Genomic DNA, 20042 nt, shown 5'->3' with positions numbered 1-20042 from the left:
ACTGTCTGGGACCAACTACACTGGAAAAAAAATACCTTACCAATGTTCAATAAGTCTCAGTTCCCATGAAAAGGAATGTGACAACTCAGAACCCACCAATGGCCCTCAGAAGGCAAGCTGATGTCCAGCAGCACTGCAGAGGATTCCCAGCTTGCATTATAGGAATCAGTGGCATTCATTTAGCAAGGACAGGGCCTAGCATTGCAGTTAAACTAATGGTACTGTTAATGGCACTTCACTAATTTATGTCCCACATGGCTCTGTTGAACAAATAAACCATCTGCAGCATGCTGCTGTTCTGAATTCTCTCTGCAGGTATCAAGCCCTTGAATCACATTCCCCTCCAATCTAGTTTGTCAGGAGTCACAAGTGGTCCAATTACACAGGCAACTGACCCACTACTGCTCAAACACTGCCTCTTGTGAAACTCCATGAAGGTAAGAAACATCACAGTATTGGCATTCTCCTGGACATGGCCCTGTGACAGTCAAGTGCAAACAGAAAAAAGTGAGCAGTGGGTGGAGAAGAGCCCTATTCTATTTCTCTAAACACCACAGATCTTATTTTTCCAACAGAAACATGGCACTTGTCCTTGTTCTAGCAACATTGAAATACTGAAATACTTAGATGGTAATAAATTCAAGCTAGTGATTTTATAAACCTTTTAGATACACTTTTATTCTTTCCCCGAAACCTTGTAAGCTGGGGATTCACTTCCAAAATAGTTTTCCTATCAAATACAGCATATATAGGTTATAAAAACCCAAAAGGTTTAATCACCACTTTTTTTTACAGAAGTTCATTAACAGGTTTGCCAAATTACCCAGCCCAGAATTGCGTGTAATATTATTAAACCCTATTTCAAACTTGCATATTACTTTCCTTAAGAGTGTATTAGTTCCTCTGTTTGGTGTTTTATATATTTACAAAGATACTCAAAAGTTTTGTCTTATTAAGAGAAAAATTCCATAGAATGAGAAAAACTTCTCAGGTAACTTTGGAATCTTTTAACTTGTAAATTAGCAATGAAAGCACTGAGATAAGTCTTTGGGAATATATTTGAAGTCTTAATGAAAGGGTCAGATTACAAAAAGCCATAGTGGGAGTATTATATGAGGAAGCTTTAAAGTTAGTTGCAGTGTATTAAAAAAACAACATTCAGATAAATTATTTTTCACTGCAGTATGCCAAGTTTTTGGAGATAGAATTAAAATTGGGCTTTCATTTTAGACCAAGTAAAGCATAATACTAGACTATAATACTGCATATACTAGTGAGATCCAAATGCCCACGGTGTTGCAAGAGAACATTTTCCCTCAGGCATTTGAAATGTAATGCTTCTTTAATATTCTCTGTTGGATATTGTTAGAATGGAATTTCAAATATTTCCTGCAATTTGAGTTAAAGATTACTGAATAATGCTGAGCAGCAGAAAATTTTCGAAGCGTACATCTAAAGCTGGCACAGTAGCTTAATGTCCTGTTGTTTCTTGCTTTAGCAAAATTAATTTCTTCAGTCTTCAACCACGAATTCATGCACCACCTGGAGATACAAACCCATAATTTAACTGTGCTGTATTTCTAGCTCCCTTGCCTAATACACACTGAGGCCAGACTCTGTATGTCAGGCAACTATAACAGGAAAAGGCCATTTCAGAGCAATACTTTATATTCTTCTATATCAGACAGTAAGCAACTCCAAAAATAGTATCTGGCCCATTACTGTAAATAAATGGGATTACAGGCCATGAAACAAAAGCACGTTTTTTTACACAGACAAGAGTAACACCTTTCCAATAGGACTCAAAACATTCAAAAGGCTTTTATCCAATTAAGGTCCAATTTTTTCACCATGTCTGTGTTAGTGCTTTACCATGGCTACTCTTTACAAGTAAGGGTAGATGGCAAGTTGAGCAAAAAGGCAGAGCTGTATCATTCTAAAAGGAAACTAGAAAAACACAAACTGCAACTATGATTCCTGGTGCTTGATTACTTCATATAGAAGCCTACTTCATCCAAAGATGCAGCCTCTTTCCACCATTTGTGCCATGATATAAGTGGTCCATCACCCAATTTTCTTCTGTGGCCATTGCTCCCTTCTCATTCATACTTGGGCACACGACCTGAGTCCAAATTAACCAATTCCTCAGCATCATCCCAGCCTGACAGGACAACTCCAAATGACTTCATGACAGACTCAAGAGTTTCTAACATTTTCTTTGAGCATGAGCCTGAGGACCATTCTCATGGGTTCCAACATAACCCTGCCCAACACTGACCTAAAGAAACAACAAAAAAATATATGCATGCCTGGTTTTGAGCAACAAGAAACTCCAAGTTATGTAGCATTGGTATGGACAATAGAGTCCACACAGCTGAAATCAGCTGGAATTTTATTTAGAGATGGGAACATTTAGCCCTGCAGTGTGCAACTGAAGGAGTACAGGCATGTGCAGAGAGTACTTGTGTTTATGTGAGCAGAAAGAAGAAATTACCTTTATTCATCCTTTACTCAAGCATTGGTAGACACTGAATAGGGCCAATATTATAAGCATGTATGCTACTAAAACCTCCCATAAACTCTGCTGCTGCCTAAAAATTGGTTTGGATAAGGTTTCCAAAAGCAGGCCAGATACCAAAATGAATCTGTTAACTAGCAGAAAAACCTCCATACAGGAAACAAAGTGCTTAGTTGCCTCTTACACTTATTACTGATAAATTCATGTTTGAAAGTTATGTTTTACATATGAATAAGTAAGACATAAGGCAAAATCTCATGCCATTAAGATAAAAAATTATCAGTCTTTTCTATCCATAAAGAATTATATTTTATACAATTAACAAAAAATCAACACTCTAAGACATCATTCTTCTTCCACCAGTATTTCCCAGGATATTTTCTGTGAAACACTACTTAATTCTTGGGGGAAAAAAGGAGAAAAATTTGGTTTGTACAGTGGCAGCTATTAAGAATTTAGTTCTGCAAAAATACAGAAATAAAGTCACATGGATGTTGTAAAACAAGCTGAAATATTTTAAGAAAACTATGTGACCATAATTCATAGAACTAAGCCTAAGGAGAAAAACTCCTGTAACTGTGCAAGAGATTTGGCATGGAAGAGCATTCACCAGCCATTCTGACATGGAAAGGATGGATAAAGGAAGCAGATGGATTCACCCATCTGCACTGCACCTAAAAAAGGGAAAGTCATCATTATGGTTGCTAGCTTCTTGTTCAAAATGTATAACTTGATTATCAGGTTATAATGAACATATGCAAAAGAAAGTCTTACAAGAGAAAAAGCAAACATTTATTTTCAGTAGGATGTGTTTCCCTTGACTAAATTGATTCACTTGACTAAACGCTTACCTCATTTTAAAAATTCCTAAGGACATCAGCTTAATCTTTCATCAGTTTACACCTAGTGGGGGGAACGGGTGCTGGTGCTCATGTTGGGTTTTTAATGTTGCAATGAATTAACTTTAAGAGTACAAGGTTTGCTTTGGTAGAACTTGAACTGTTACACAGGTCATCTCCTCTCTAGAACACCAACCTGCCTCTTCTCCTCCAGACAGTGACATTAGTGAGTACAAAACCCACACAGTGCTGTCACAAAGTCTCTGTTCAACCAAGAGAAAGACAGATTTGTGTTAAGGTAGAAAAATCCACTAACACTACTTCTCATGCACCAGGAACACAACCCTTCTGCTCAGTTGGCAATAATTCAGAGATCAACTTTGCTGAATTTACAGCCAATATGACAAAGTCTTTGTGCTGTGTCCAATGTGGTTGTTTGGTTTGTGGGCTGGTTTTGTTTGGCTTTGGTTTTAAACAGGGACCTTGTAACAACTGTGAGAAGAAAACCCTCCAGAAGTGGTGCTCGGGTGGTGGGTGAGGACAGATCTCCCAGGATCCCTCAGCTCTGGGGGTGCCACTGTGCCACCACCCCCTGTGGCCAGTGATGGAGCCCTGAACCCTTTGGGCACCACAGCACCCACCTCATATCTGACGTGCACCCACACCAGAGGAGGCCTCAACTCTGAGTGTCCCCTGCCAAACCTACAATACCTGCTCGTATTACCGACCTACTTAGGAAAAAAACAAATAAAAATAACTTTCTGTTCACAATTTTTATTAATATTTGACTCATGAATAGTTCATAAAGATTACTAATATTACATGCAAGATACAGACCATTTGTGTCCCTTTATAGGCAGCAGGCACATGAGTAAAGGATGTATTATTGCATCCTAGCTACCTGTTAAAAACATGCTGAAGGTTGTAAAAATCAATTAACGATAATTACCCAACTTTAATTAAAAAACCAATTAAGCTGTTAAGAAATTAAAAATAAGCAATAAAAAATTAAACTACTTCCATAGAAGATAAAATTTCTCTTTCACAAAGAAAGTTTTCACCACAGCAAAAACAAAATCTGGATTATGAATGGAATTTATAGATTAGCTTCTTCATGACATTCAATGTCCATGCAGTACTACACGACTGAAGTTTAGAAATGAATGGTGAAAAATTATGTTTGGGACATTAGCATTAGGAATTTAAAAAACCCAAACCCTGTATTAATTTTCTAAACTACGATTTTAATAGTTCTTGTTCATATCTATATCTTTTTAAAAATCTATTATAGATTCCTCACATACTTTAAAAAATAACTTTCGATTCTCTTAATTCTATTTCAGTATTTTTTTGTAATGTTTTACCTTAGTTCTGAAAAATCTCTTACTATTATTCCCTTGGACCAGAGCACAGAAGAGATTTACAAAACTATTTCAATTCTAGCATTTCTAGTTTTGAACCTGGCCACTATATTGTTAGTTTTTCTTACACAGTCTTGTGCATTTTAAATGTTAATTATATCACATAGACTTAGCTACAAGAGACATGACTTGGTGACAACACTTGTAAGTAAATGTATAAGATAAAAAAACTGTACTAGACATAGAGAGGAGGATAAAAAGAGAACTTTACAAATAATGGAAAATTAAGTGTAAAAACTTACCTAAAAATATTCATCCGTTCCTATAGATGGCAATGAAGTAAAAGAAAATCCCATCCAAAATACAGTTAAAGAAGACAGCCAGCTGTTAACAGAGAATAATTCATTTTAAAATATTTTTTAAAAAATTAAGAGATAATTCTGGCAGACTACCCTTCAAAACTACTAGTTGCCTTAAAAATAATACTTAATCCCCTGAAAATAGAGATTAGAACATCTTAATACTTCAGTGTGCTGTTTAATTACCGATTTCCATGTAATTCAGTATCTTTTCAGTGCAAAAATTGCAAAGTGTATTTGAGAGTTAGCCCAGAGCCCAATTCACTTGCACACTAAATTTCCCTTACTTCATTTGCATGTAATGTTTCTATTTATGCAGCTTTTTGGCTTTCAGTGCTACACGAAAGACTCATACTAATGAAACATTGGGGAGCATTAAAGAATATTTTTTTTAATTACATTTAAATTTTGCTTGGAAAACATCAAAGCTTAACAAGTAGACACAAAAATTAAGGAGGAAATACTAGAACTCTTAAGTTTTGCTAACTTTAAAAATTACACCACATTCATAAAAGGCAACATTTTACAGTATTTTTAGTTAAATCAGACAACAACTGAGTCCAACTTGGAGTAATCATACTGAGATTGAAGATAAACTGATAAAAGTGCTTCTGACAAACAAAAGCATTTACACGTGGCTTTGCATCAAAACAAATCACTTTCAACACAAAGTAATGATTTGTTGTTATCTCTAACAGCAAATAATTCCAGGAGCACAAGCTTGGGCAAAAAAGGAGCAAGAATAAGAAGAGTCTTACCTACAGAAAAAAAGTTTGAAAGTTTCAGGTTAAGCTCTTAACTGAAATCCATTAAATCAATACAATCTGCCATGCTGACACAAACAAATCAGTTTACAGCCTGCTAACATTGATTTAGCTGAAAATTGATAAGAAATCAATTAAACTGAACCAATTATGGCCAGTGGAAATTACCTTATGTGGGTCCACAGCAGGTTTTGTGTATATTTAAATCCTAAACAATCTTAAATAGTGTTAATTAAGTCTGTACAACGTCCGGGTGCAGAAAAGGTTAAGAGTCACCAGGGTAAAGCATCTTAAGACACACTGGGAAACTCTGACTGTGTTAAACAAGCTCCCTCCTCCTGACCAAGCTTCCTACGCTTCCCAGCAAGCCAGCCCTCAGCTCTGCTTGCAGCTATTCGGCTTTCAAACTTATCCACAGAAGGGAGCTTGGGTACGGTACAGGTTTAATTCATAATAAAAACACACAGTTATTGACTGATATGAATCCGTGCAGCTGGAGAACCTCAGCAAAGCCGGCGGGACCGCACCCCCGGCACCCCAGGAGCCGCCAGGGCCACAAGGCTCGCTCAGCCACGGCCCCTTCCGAGCTGCGACAGGCAGCAAGACCCGCCGGAACGGGAGCACTTTGCATCACAGCTTCCATTTCACACCCCCTGCCCCAAAGGAGCAGCTTCCCCTTTCTGTCGCAGGACCGAAGAAATTGCCTCAGCATCCGTGCTTACCAAAAGGACTAGAGTAAGGCTTCAAACTAATCCTGCAGAAACACACCGGGACAAGTGAGACCTTCACAGAACACTTAACTAACAGGGAATCCTGTCATGGTCTGCGGGAAAAACCAGCTGTGCTATCCAAGACCTTCTTTTACACCCTAACAACAGTTTACGAAGCTCTGTTCTGCTGATGTATTTCTGCCGGTACCAGCCTCCCTTACAGCCAGACCAAAGGAATTTACTTCACTCAACAATTCGAAACACAAGTCAACGAGCAGCTTTATTTTTGTACAAGTGATCGCTAGTTTAGCCACGCAGTTCTACCAGCGGAATAGCACAGGTAAGCACTCAGCTTTCCCTGAAAATAAAAAGGAAAGGACCCAGTAACAGAATGGCAAAATTTCATGAAGCGTGGAGCACCGGGAACGCGCCGGCAGCTCCCCAGAGGAGGCCGGGCGGGAAGGAAACGCGCGGGAAACGCGAGGGGAACGCTCAGCCCGCCCCGGGCTCGCGGCTCTGGGATGCCCCGGGAGTGTCCCGCCGGGCAGGGCAGGGCCGGGCCACGTACTCGCACCCACCGAGCGCTCCGAGTTCGCGGGGCGGCCGCGGGAGCAGCAGCGCCGCCGGCACCGGGGCCTGTCCCGCGCGTCACCGCAGCAACCGCGGGCGCCGCCTCCCGCACATGCGCCGCCACAGCCGCCCCCCCCGCATCCTCGCCGCCGAGCACGCATGCGCGGCCAGAGATGCCCGCGCTTGCCGCAGCCCCCACCCCTCCCAACCGCGCGCACGCGCCGTGAAGGCCGCCGCGCGTCGCCCCCTAACGGCCCCAGCCCTGCGGCGCCGCGCGGCTCTTCAATGAATGGGGCGAGGTGGGGAGAGGCAACCGCCAATAGCGTGCGGGGGCGCGGTGGGCCACCCCCGAGGTACGATGGGAGTTGTAGTTCTGTCCCGCAGCCGAGCGGTGCTGGCTGGCGGCTACCACGACTACAGCCCCCAGTCGGCTGCGCGCGGCCGCACGCCCCGCCCCACCACGGCACCTCGGCGCAGCGCTGCCACGGCCGCAGTCGCGCCGCAGAGGTGACCTCGAGCAGCAAACCCATCCGCCGCTCCCGCAGACATGGTCGGTACCGGGCCCGCGGCGGTACCGCGCCCCTCGGGTTCCTTCGGCTCGGGGCAGGGAATTCTGGCAGGGGGAGGTCACCCCGAAATGGCGTCGCCCTCCCCGCCTGGCCGCGCTGCTCGCGGGAGGGCCCGGGCATGAGGGGCAGGGGTGACCTGGAGGTGGTCGCGGCACCCAGAGCAGCCGGACATGGCGGCGCCGCAGGGCTCGCTGCAGCCCCCGCCGAGCCGTGCCGGGGTGACCTTCCAGGCGGGGACGTGGGGTCGGTGCCGGCCTGACGGCGACTCTGCCCCTGCCGGTCCCCAGGCCCGTGCGGGGAGGGCGGGATGTGTCCGGGCAGCGAGCCCCTCTGGCCCGTGCTGGCACTCCGGGGCCGATCGCGCCTTGTCCCGGCGCCGCGGCTGCCGGCACTGCCTGCGGGACATGGGGGCTGTCAGCGCCTTGTTCGCGAGGCGTGAAAGGTTTTGGTGCGGCTCTGTGTTAGCTCAAGGGAAAGTGCTTGTGAAATGTCTATATTGGTTCATCCCTGCTTGCTGTCGGAAATCCAGCTGTTTGTTCAGACTCACTAGATTGTCAAGGAGTCCTTCTGGTTCTACTCGGAGGTTACAGAGGTGAACTGCAGTGCTTTGCTTTTCTGCAGCATATGTACGTAGGTATATAAACCTGCACAGAGATCTTGCTTTCCTTTCTAGGCATGAAGACACCTCTGTGTTTTTTTAGACTCAATACCCTGTTACTCAAACCTTCACTTTCAGTACTTTGCTATAGAAAGGATGCTTGCATGCTCTGAAATGTGGCTTATTTCAGCTGTACCCTAAAAAATACCAAAATCTGTATACTTTATGCTTCTTTTCCACTCCTTCTATCTAAAATGAGGATTTGCAGGAGTGACAATATGACAGCAAGCTCTAGTTTGTATTTGAACTCTCAAAGCATTGAGACATGGATGAGCTGACATGGATGGTCTGGTCTCACAAAGAACTTTGATGTCCAGACCTTTCAGAATGTCACTGCTTTTCTTTGCTGTTCAGATTATGCATGTGGTGTTGGGCAGAGGCTTTAAATGTATTGAAATAAAATAATCTATCGGTGCAGCCACCATTAGCTCAATGAAATGGCAAAAGCTTTACAGGGCACCTGTGTCAAGGTCGTTCCTTAAGGGAGGAATGCCTTTGGAATTGCTTTGGTCTCTGAACCGCAGCGCTGGTGGTGTTCTTCGAGTGCACTCAGCTGCCTTGCTGAGACTCTCTGCTACATTTCCAAACGTGTTTATTGTCCCCACATCTCTGCTTTAAAGAAGGCAGTGCAAAGGGAAAGTTCCTTAGGCAGACTCTAGACTTTGGAAGAGATAAAAATTTATTTTAATGATTGAGTAATTATTGTAAAGCAAGGTGGGATAGCTTAGTTGGCTGGAATAATGTTCATTTTTCAGGAATAATGTTAAGCTGGTGGTATTTTATAGACAAGCTTATCAGCAATAATCTTTATAGAGATCTTTCATAACCGCAATTAGCAATGCAAAGTTTATCACTTGTGTAGCCAGGATATTCCTGTCACAACATTTGATAGGTTTTGAGTTATCTTTTCCTTACCTTTGTAACCTCCTGAATCAGTTTGCAGTGCTGTTTGCAGGTATGGCACTGCTGTTTTAGTTGTGCTGATATCAGCTGTAATCACAGAAATAACTGAAGCACTGAGTTCTTAAACCAAAGTGCATGGGGTGGGTGCTAAGACCTCAACTTCCTCACTTGATATTGGAGGCTTTGCTTTCATCTGTGATAGTTTAGGAGGGAGAGATCCTACATTTGCTGGATTAGATGAAGAAGGGTACCTGGGGATTTAAAGCTCGGGGCTTTTTCTCATCCTTTTTATCATTTTGCTACTCTTTTATTTTCCTTAAGCTTTTTAACTCTACATTGGTTGATTGTGAAGTGGGGAAGTCTTTGGAGCAAAATAGTTCAGCTGGTTGTTGTTTAATTTGTCCTCTGGTTCCTTTATACCTGAGAGTGAGTAAAGGTCACCCCTGCAGTTACCACAGCATGAAAGGCCTGCAGGAGCCAAGTCACGGGTTAAAGCGTCTGGACATGAATGTCTGGAGCCTACAACTTCTGTTGGGGAGCTTCTCATTTCTCTAAAAGTAGCCTCAGACACTCAGTGGGACCAATTTTGATATGAGATGTAAGGGTTTTTTTGCTGAGAGTTATCCACATTTTGTAAGCAGCACAATAAAGCCCAGAGTTTTTGGTTTGTTAATCCAGCTTCTGGATTTAGGAGAGAGCATGGAAGTTTCTTTGATGCTAAATTCTCACAATTGGTGCAGGGGTAAAAGGGTCTGGGGAATGCACTGAATCCAAGGTACTGAAGGTTTGGAAAGGAAAAACAAGTAGGAAGCACTCCTCACCTTATTTTAGCTTGTGTGTTTTCTTCCTCCAGCCCCAAATGGGGGGACAACAGGAAGGATGGTAGTAAGCAAACATAATTATTTTGAGAAGGTGGAGCTGAGTCATGACTGAAGGTTTGGGGTTTTTTTAGGCTAAATGCTAAGTTTGTCTCAGTAAAAAAATAATAAATAATCCTATTTCTTACCTTTTTATCTTCTCCTCCTTCCCTCTCCTGTTGTTATGCTGAATACTCACCATAATGCTAGTGGATAGGTTGCCATTTTTTATGTTTCAATCAGACTGGCTTATAAAGTTCATAGAATGGAAAAAAAAAATCTCTTTTCCTTTCCCCCTTTTGTGACACTGCTTTAGAAGAAAGCGCCTTAAAATCTTTCTTTATTCACTGGAAATTCAGAAATCAATTCACAATTGATTTCAGATACCCTATAAATATAAAGAAAACATATTTTGCTGCTGCCTGTGTGAGTTCTGGAATAGCTTAGCACAGGATCACTTTTTATATGATGGGGATTTTGCCAGGCCAACGTTTTGCAGCACTGTAACTTTTCAGTACTTATTTTATTAACTAGTGTGGTTAGCTACCTTAAAAGAGTGTTCATTGTTCCATTTATATAAATAAAATGTAGATTCTTCTTAAAAACATGCTGAAAAGTTGGCTTTAAATTTTGATAGACATCCTAATCCATGCTGCTCCTCATCATTTAGATGTCATGGTACATTTCCCTGCTCAAGAATAGAATACCAGAACTAGTTTTGAGATTTAAACCACCAAGAATTGATTGTCTGCTTTCCTTCCCCTCATAGTGGAGTTTCAATGAAGTTAGAGGGGTGTGACTCGTAGTAGGACAAGTTCAAAAGAGAATAATGCACTTCAACACCGTGTAACGGGCAATTGAGTAACGAGATATTTAAAGAATCATTCCCATAATGAAGGCCAGGTCTAAATCTGCAAGTTCAGTAGTTTACCTTCATAATTTATGCCCTGATTTTATCTAGTATGTGATAAAATGGGGTAGGTAGCCTAATTTTTTTAGTTATCTAACACTAGTGTGATGCAGCTGTGCTTGGCCGGTCAATTCTGCAGAGAGAATACACTGGAAGCCCCACATGGTTTTCCTATAAATATCAGTGACAGGAATGCTGGTTGGAAAGGATCTGTAGAGGTCATAGTCTGCCTTCCTTCTTGCTCCATGTCTGGAAGTTGTCCAGTCCAGCCTGACAGTGAGACTTTTGCCACTGATAGATCATGTCATAGGTGTTTTAGTCTGGGCCTGGAAAACTGCTGGGGGTGAAGGTTACACAGACCCTCTGGGTATCCTGTTCTGCTGCAGCAGTACCACATAATCGAGAGTTTTTCTCTTAATTTGTAGCTGTTGCATCCTGTTCTGCTGCTACTGAGAGCTGTTGGGGGCAGTGTTATTTTACTAACACTCTGTGAAGGTGTGGTGGTGTGCTGTTAGATCTCCCTTATCCTCTGCCTTTCCAGGCTCTGTCCTGACTGGCTTTCCCTCAGCCTCATCTTACAGACCACAGAACCATACGGAACTCAGGTTTCCAGAGCTGCACTCAGTGTCCCATCTGCAATATCACCAGCACTCTTTGCTCTGCACCTTACACTTTTCATAATGTAGCCCAGAATACAATTAAATCACTTCTTTCACATTCACTTATGCCTGCTCTGTATCAGGTGCTCATCTTTTAATTTTCTGAAGAAGTAGGCTTGGCATTCCAGCAGGCTGGTCCGTCTGCTTCTCTTCAGTTCCTCTCCTAGCACAATCTGCCCTGGCCCTATTGCCTCTAGAGAAAAAGGGAAATACAAATAACAGGTTTACGAAATACTGGGTTATTAATGTCCTTTGCCACGTGGCCCTTTTTGATAGAATCATAGAATCCTTTGGGTTTGAACAAACTTTTAAAGGTCATTGATCCACCTCCCTGCATTTGGCAGGGACATCTTTAACAAGACCAGCTTTTTCAGAGACCTGTGCAATTTGACCTTGAATGTTTCCAGGGGTGGGGCAACCACCACTTATCTGGACAATCTGTGCCAGTGTTTCACCACCTTTATTGTAAAGTATTTATTTCTTATCTTGGTCTGTCCTCTTTTAGTTTAAAACTATTGCCCCTTGTCATTTCATAACAGGCCCTACTAAAAGGTTTGTCCTAATCTTTTTTGTAAATCCCCTCTGAGTATTGAAAAGCCACCCTGGTACCTTCTCTTCTCCAGGCTGAAGAAGCTCTCCAGGCTCTTCTCCAACCCAAACTCTCGCAGCCTTTAATTTTCAATATTAAATAACTTCTGGATTTCACCCAGTCCTGATTCTGCTTAGCACAGTGTCATTTTGCTACAGGGCAAACCCTTATTCCCCTCTTATTTGCAATATAGTAACATTTTGGCAGTCTTCTCCCAGTCTTTTGGAGTTTTGGGTCAGTTTGACAAAAGGCAGTTGTATTATGGATAGTGTCTGTATTTATTCATAATGTGGCTTTTGTCTGTGGATTAGTTAAATTTGCTGCCTAATGGTTTAGTGAGGCAGTAATTTTAAGTCCCCTAGATTCTTTGGTTTCTGGCATTCAGTAAGTCTTTGGTTGCAAATAAGCATTCAAAATGCTTAGTGGGAACAGCCCTTGAAATGGAAAGAATCTGAAAACCAGTCAAGTGTCACAGCTCGTGAAACTTCTGTAGTAAATTTCAAGTATGAATGGTTGGGTGTATGTTGTATTGTCTTATGTTAACAAGGCCGTGTTGTAAAGGGGATGCTAAATTTTTCAAATATATTGTTATTCCTGGCATTTTGCAAGTTTTCCAGGAGCAATTCTTAAGGATCTTTTTGCAATTGTGGTCTGTTTCTGTAAAACCAAGCAGAGCAATTGCTGGTGGTTCTAGCAGAACCAGAAGTGTGATCCCAGGAGCTGGGGTTGATCCACCTTTAGGCACAGGCTTTCATCCAAGTTAAATAAGCATAACATTATTGCTGCAGTAACTTAATTTTAACTGTTGTGAGGCTGAGGTGTGGAGCTGTGGGTAAGGCAGTGTCATTTCCTTGCAGGGTGAACCTGTCAGAGTGCTGGTGACTGGAGCAGCTGGGCAGATTGCTTACTCCCTCCTCTACAGCATTGCCAAGGGCGATGTCTTCGGCAAAGACCAGGTAACTCTGCACTGAATCCACAGAAAGACCAGGTTGGAAGAGACCTTCAAGTCCAACCCATACCCCAACACCTCAGCTTAACAATGGCACCCAGTGCCACATCCAGGCTTTTTTTAAACACATCCAGGGATGGTGACTCCACCACCTCCCTGGGCAGGCCATTCCAGAACTTGATCACTCTTCCCCTGAAAAACTTTTTCCTAATATCCAGCCTATATTTCCCCTGGCACAGTTTGACACTGTCCCCTCTGGTTCTGTTGGTTGCTGCCTGAGAAAGAGACCGACCCCACCTGACTGCAGCCACCTTTCAGGGAGCTGTAGGGAGTGATAAGGTCACCCCCGAGTCTCCTTCTCTCCAGGCTGAACACCCCCAGCTCCCTCAGTCATTCCTCACAGGGTTTGTGTTCCAAACCCCTCACCAGCCTCGTTGCCTCCTTGGGACGCACTCAAGTGTCTCAATGTCCTCCCCAAACTGAGGGACCAGAACGGGACACAGCACTCAAGGTGTGGGCTCACCAGTGCAGAGTACAGGGGAAGGATGGCCTCCCTGCTCCTGCTGGCACAGGAATGAATGAATGTCAGAACTGCAGTGCCTGAGACTGGTTTCCTCATAGACACTCGGAATGGTTTACCAGTATGCAAGTAATTTCTTCTTTAAGTGGGGAAAATGGGAGTTCTGCTCTGTTATGCAAGCTATCATTTGTTGATTGTGCTGAAGTTCTTTTCTGCAAATGGGTTTTAAATCTTGCACGAGGTAACAGCCGAGTACAAGACAAATTCATTTTCAAGACACATTGTGCCCAGCTTGCACTAAACCTTTTCTTTCTTTCCAGCCTCTTATTCTTGTGCTGCTGGACATCACTCCTATGATGACAGTACTGGAAGGTGTGGTGATGGAGCTGCAGGACTGTGCTCTGCCGCTGCTCAGAGGTGGCCAAAACAATTTTTTCTTATACCTACAAGATGCTGCAGTACAATTCTTGCATTTATGAGTCCCTGTAGCTGGCAGGAAGTTAGGCAGAAGAAAATCTTAGATGATCCTTCCTTGGTTTTGTGGAATATAATCAATTTAACTTAGCCTGTAAGCTAGGAAGAATGACATCAAATAGGTTTTGTGGACAGAATTGGCAATGGAGATACCTGGGTTTATATCATCTGATCCTTGGCTTTAAACCTGGACAAGAAATTGTGAGATACTAGTGCACATGTGCATTGTATTCTGGCCCAGCCATGAAGTATATACAATATATCATTGCTATATTATGTATATAATATTTATTGCTAAATTAAAAAAAAATTAGTCTTAAAAATATCTTCTGTATAAAGATATAAAATGAAAAAGCACTCGTCAAGCCTTGTAAACAAGCTGAGTTCTGGTAGTTTAAACATGCAAAAGAAAGGGAGCAAGTAGGAGTTAGTGTAATTACTAATTTAACATTAGTAATTGCATGTAGGTACTAGCTCTTGTACAAATCAAACCTTCTCGCTTTGAATTAGAAAGGGGCAGCAAAACTTCACTTGTGTTGGTCTTAGCCACTGAAATTTTATTGTAAAAGTAAAGAAAAGCATATGTACTTATATACACATTTTTAGAGGCAAATGAAATGTATCTTTTTACATCGATTTCTCCTGTGTTTTCCACTTCAGATAAATATTTGTATGTAAAACCTGTTTACTGGGATGTATTTAATCTGTGGAGGTAGGGCCAAATGACTGTTACTTGTATTTTTGGAAGGGGAAGGTGGTGGTATTGTCAGATTAGATTATATACTATTTATGCACAAAAGAATATTCCTGTTAGCACTATGCCATGAGTATTTATCTTGCTGAATTCTTTTCCCCCTTTCCTTTATTTTTTTAGAGGTCATTCCAACAGACAAGGAGGAAGTTGCATTCAAAGACCTTGACGTAGCAATTCTGGTTGGCTCCATGCCAAGGAGAGAGGGCATGGAGAGGAAGGATTTACTCAAAGCAAATGTAAAAATTTTCAAGTCTCAGGGTGCAGCCTTGGACAAGTATGCCAAAAAGACTGTCAAGGTGAATATAGGAATTGAATTTAAAACATTAATTCTCTGCTATGTAGAGACCTGGATACACTGTAGAAGAATATTGCACAAGCAGGAGCCTGTTTAGTGTGGGCATTCCTTTCCTTATGCCCTGGAAAATAGACCACAGTCAAGGGTAGATAAGAAACAGAATGTTAAATAGGTGGATGATTTAGTCATTAGTTTGTTTGGTGAAAAAGGGGAGTCCTACCTTCTATTGATGTATTCTGCACATACTCTGTTTACCACCAATTTGAAAAGCAGCCCCATAAAACCATGTTTAAAAAAAATAAACAGTCTTTTGCTTGTTATCACTCTTCTGTAGGAGAACTGAATTAACTAAATGCAGCTGCCTACTTCATATCCATCTGTGTCCTTTAACATAATGACCCTTAACTTCAATATCAATATGGAATTACAGTTGCACAAAAATAGGCTTTATTTAGGTTGTTTGCATCTTACTTGGAGCATTAGAAGATTTTAATTGTTCTCTCTCAGATTCCTTCAGCACAGTTAATGGGATCATGTGGCTGCTCTCCCACTGCTCTTAATCTCAGGCCCAGACTCTGGCTGTGCTTTGTAACTGACTTTTAATGTCTGCTGATGAACTTCCTACGGTTTGCTTCTTTATCCAGCTGGAATAAAAACTATCAATATAACTATTGTGGAGTAGTGGAAAATTGACTGAACTCAAATACAAAGGGAGGTTTGCAGATCAGCTTGTGTGATTTAGAGTGTATGGAGTCTGACATAAGTCATTTGGGGCACAAATGAAGGATGAATAAAAATCAGTTTTGCATAGTAATAAATTGATTTAAGTTGAGGCAATGTTTTACTTCTAACTGCCTATGAACATTGAGATAAGTAAATGTTCTGGCTTTCTTAATTATAAAGCAATTATATGAAGCAGTGGCAGCCAGTCCAGAAAGCATTTAAAAGTGGTTGGTTTAAAGTGTGCTTGTGTCTATCTCCCTATATCTGGTAGCATGAGGTTTGAAGCCAGGCTGTAGGTCAGTGTAGAGATCTCCCTAGAAGTCTTGTTCCCTTTCACATTGGATGTCAAGTTAAAGAGAATACCTATTCTCTTTAACTTATCTGGAAAATATTTTTATGTGCAGTTATAGAAGTTTGGGTGACTACAAATGGCACACTTAAAAGACAGTCTTGTTGGAGACAGCCAAGAGATTAGAAAACTTAACTTTTAGATAGCTTCTTTGAAGGCCAAGCAGTGTGTTTCACTGAAGGGAGGTGTTTTGCAGAAATACCTACTTCATATTTCCTTTTTTCATTTTTAGGTTGTGGTTGTTGGGAATCCAGCCAATACCAACTGTCTGATTGCATCAAAGTCAGCCCCATCCATACCAAAGGAAAACTTCAGCTGCTTAACTCGTTTGGATCACAACAGAGCTAAATCTCAGGTAAAAAATGGCTGATTGTTGTGTTATCTATGCTAAATACAAAGCAATGCTTTCAAAGAAGTCTGTGAGTTGAGAAGCTGAAGTCAATGCAATGGACATGTTTAATTTCCAATTAGATTGCTCTGAAACTTGGTGTGACTGCTAATGATGTGAAGAATGTCATCATCTGGGGCAACCACTCCTCCACTCAATATCCTGATGTTAACCATGCAAAGGTAAATGTGAAAGGAAAGGAAGTTGGAGTCTATGAAGCTATAAAAGATGACAGCTGGCTGAAGGGAGACTTTATTGCGGTAAGATACCATTTTTAATTTTTTTTAACAGTTCATTTTATGCTTTCTCCTTACCTCATCTGAAATTGTAAACAATGTAACTGATGTAGTGAAGCAGCTCTTCTCTCACTAGAATAAGCCATCTTCAGATATCTTGTTGCCATCAGTTATTTGCCTTGGAAGATTCAAGGCAGGAAAGTCTACCTAACTTCTGTTGAAAAATCCAGCTGGAATGCTAAAATGATTCAGCAAAGAGTTTTGCTCACAGCTCATGTGAAACTTGTGTGACACAGGAGCACCATTGCCATTTCACTGTGGTGACTTTTTGGGGCGTTTTTGTAGATAAAGTGGGATTGATCCATTTGCTGCTCCCCACCCACCAGAAAAGGCCAGCAAATCTTTCCCTGCTCATGCATGGGCACAGACACACACACACAAAGTGTGTGGCATCATCAGAACCGTTTCTGAAAAGGAATCTGAAAAATCTAGAAAATGCCGGCAAAGTAGAGTAGTAATAAATAATAATGTAAGTTAGTAAAACAAAGTAATGGTATTAATTGATCAAGAGCACAGGCTATCTAAGTGGAATGTGAAGGGAAATGGGTGGCTAAAGCCCTAGATGATTAAAGCTTTAGCAAAACTATTAAATTTTAAAACTATTAACTTGAGTATGGTGAGGTAGGTTCAGCTATCTTCAGGAATTAAATAAATTGTATGCATTAAGTATTGTAGGATTGAGACCAGCAAGTGTTTCACATTGGTATTCAGCAGAAGACCTCAATTGACAGTGTGTTTCTTGAGACATCTGCCACTGCTGACATGCATAAAGTCTCCTGGTGGGAAAAGCTTGAGGCATCTGCTTGGTATGAGAGTAGTCAGCTAGCTGTAAAGTTAAGGAATGAGCCTCTGAAGCATTGTTACATTTGTGTTGGCACAACTCTTCTAGATAGTATTCCTGGATTGTATGCCATGTTTGTTTAGTGAAAGAACTGTATCTTCACTGATAAAATTAAATAATTACATACAACAGTCTTTCTTGATGGCACTTACTAACAGCATGTAGACCAAGCCATGGTTTTTCTGCTTTACAATTTAGTTATGGTTGGGTTTTTTTCTTAATTGCAGACTGTTCAGCAACGTGGAGCAGCTGTTATTAAGGCCAGGAAGCTGTCCAGTGCCATGTCAGCTGCCAAAGCTATCTGTGATCATGTGAGGGACATCTGGTTTGGCACTCCAGCGGTAAGATGTTGCTATTAAAGTGCATGTTTGCCTCGTGCTTTCATTCTGTGCCCCTCGCTGACCTCAAGTGTATGTGTGTTCAGAGGAAAGAATCTGTCTTTTTCTGGAGTAAATTGTGTCGTAGGAGATAAAGAATATCATAAATCATGGAAATTTTGCCTGCTTCTAGCAGTGAAAAATGTATTTATCTCTGCCTTTCTGGTTTCAGGGGGAGTTTGTTTCGATGGGAGTCATTTCTGATGGCAATTCTTATGGTGTTCCTGAAGACCTGCTGTATTCATTCCCTGTTGTGATCAAGGTAACTAGGCTGTATTTAAATCCATATATCTTCTGCACGACTTATTAAACTGTCATGTGAGCCTGTTAACAGCAGTGTGGGACTGCAGTTGCTGAGATGTGAGGGTTTAGCAGTCTCCCTTTCACAGAGAGGACTCCTATTAACCAAGTTAACTTGATTGTCAGTAAAGTGCTGGTGGTTGGGCAAGTACAATCTGACATGACTAGCTGGTGCTGGTTGCATTGTTTATCTGAAATAAAATTAACTTCTGCCTGATGTGGTTCTTAGGGCCATAAGCTGTGTTTTTATGCCGTAAAGTTTCTTTCATGCAGACTGAATGAAGCCTGTTCTTACATGGAGGGCTTTTTGTTTGTTTGTTTTCAATCAGGACAAGACCTGGAAGTTTGTTGAGGGTCTTCCTATTAATGATTTTTCTCGTGAGAAGATGGAAATTACTGCTAAGGAGTTAGCTGAAGAGAAGGAGACTGCTGTGGAATTCCTCTCCAGTGCATGACTAGGTCAGGAGGAAATGCAAAATCATTTAAGAGTGGAAGAATCGAAAAGCCGTCTGTAGGTCTGCTACCAAGCACCAATACTGTATCCAAGTCAACTGTCTGTGGCCATTGTGCATTTTAAAGTTCATATGCTTACTGGTACTGTCGTGCCTCTTGAGTTATTAGCAAAATATTATTAAAGAAGTAAAACTAGTTTGTTGACCAAAGTTTTTGTCCATTCAATACTAGTTGCTTTCTGTGTATGGTACAGAATAATTGTTTGCCTCGGCCTTGGCTACTAACGCACAATCTGAGTTTTGATTAGAATTTGGCACTACTGGAACACGTCTGTGATCACTTCAGCAACCTCTGTCTCAACTGAAAATGAAATTAGAATGCCAGTAATTCTCTTTACACTGATAGTTCAGTGATCCAGGTCTGTCACTGCACAGACTTCAAGTAAATACATTTCACTCTGGTTATGCTTACAATATTTGTCAATAGAAATATTAAAAGTTGTTCAATCAGATACTGACTAAGAGTAGTCTGTTGCACTTTATTTGCATGTTTTAGTTATGTAACTAACACAATTTGATAGTACAAGATTAAAAAAAAACCTTAAAAGCCTATTTTAGGAAACTGAGGGAAACTAGTTTAAGCTTTAAGCATTACTAGCTTTTGCAATGACTAACATTTCCCTTTGCCTGAGTTGGTATCTCTCCTGTTCTAATAGAAGTTTCTTCCTTGTACTAAAGTAAATCTTGGTCTGTCATACCTGGAGTCATCTCATTTTTGTTTTTTGGTCTGTTTTCATTTAATGAGGGTTTGAAAAACAAAACTTTTTTTGACAAGAAAGGGAAAGGTTAACCTGAATTACAAGCAAATTGAATGGTTTTCTTTGGGGATTTACCCGCCAGAATATAAAATAAAACAGCAAACATCAGTGAGTTTATCCAGAAAAATAAGTCTGCTCTCAGAATATTGCTGTACCTATTAAGTACAGTGACAATGATGCATCAGAGACTAATTATATGTAGAGGTGAAAGGAGAGAGAAACATTTCAGAAAATGGGAAT

At 41.3% G+C, this 20042-nt stretch overlaps 2 protein-coding genes across 3 annotated transcripts in view; one reads left to right on the top strand and one right to left on the bottom strand.

Moving 5' to 3' along the window:
* The window catches only part of WDPCP (WD repeat containing planar cell polarity effector), a 147637-nt gene extending 140397 nt beyond the window's left edge, over nt 1-7240 (bottom strand). For both annotated transcript variants that reach the window (XM_064709248.1, XM_064709250.1), the window contains exons 1-2: nt 7130-7240; nt 5021-5102 (exon numbers count right to left, since the gene is read on the bottom strand). The gene's annotated coding sequence lies outside the window, so the exon portion shown is untranslated. The remainder of the gene's footprint in view (nt 1-5020; nt 5103-7129) is intronic.
* A 250-nt stretch (nt 7241-7490) lies between these two features.
* MDH1 (malate dehydrogenase 1) lies at nt 7491-19741 on the top strand. Its single transcript, XM_064709247.1, has 9 exons — nt 7491-7671; nt 13124-13222; nt 14056-14152; nt 15084-15259; nt 16563-16685; nt 16802-16978; nt 18083-18196; nt 18405-18494; nt 18862-19741. Exons 1-9 carry the CDS (start codon nt 7669-7671, stop codon nt 18985-18987), a joined length of 1005 nt encoding a protein of 334 aa, XP_064565317.1. The 5' UTR covers nt 7491-7668; the 3' UTR covers nt 18988-19741.
* Nucleotides 19742-20042: the final 301 nt, after the last annotated feature.

The sequence above is a fragment of the Zonotrichia leucophrys genome, chromosome 3 (assembly GCF_028769735.1).
Source record: "Zonotrichia leucophrys gambelii isolate GWCS_2022_RI chromosome 3, RI_Zleu_2.0, whole genome shotgun sequence".
Lineage (NCBI taxonomy): Eukaryota > Metazoa > Chordata > Aves > Passeriformes > Passerellidae > Zonotrichia > Zonotrichia leucophrys.
The sequence above is the reverse complement of the archived record's forward strand: the minus strand, read 5'-3'. Positions and strand labels throughout refer to the sequence as shown.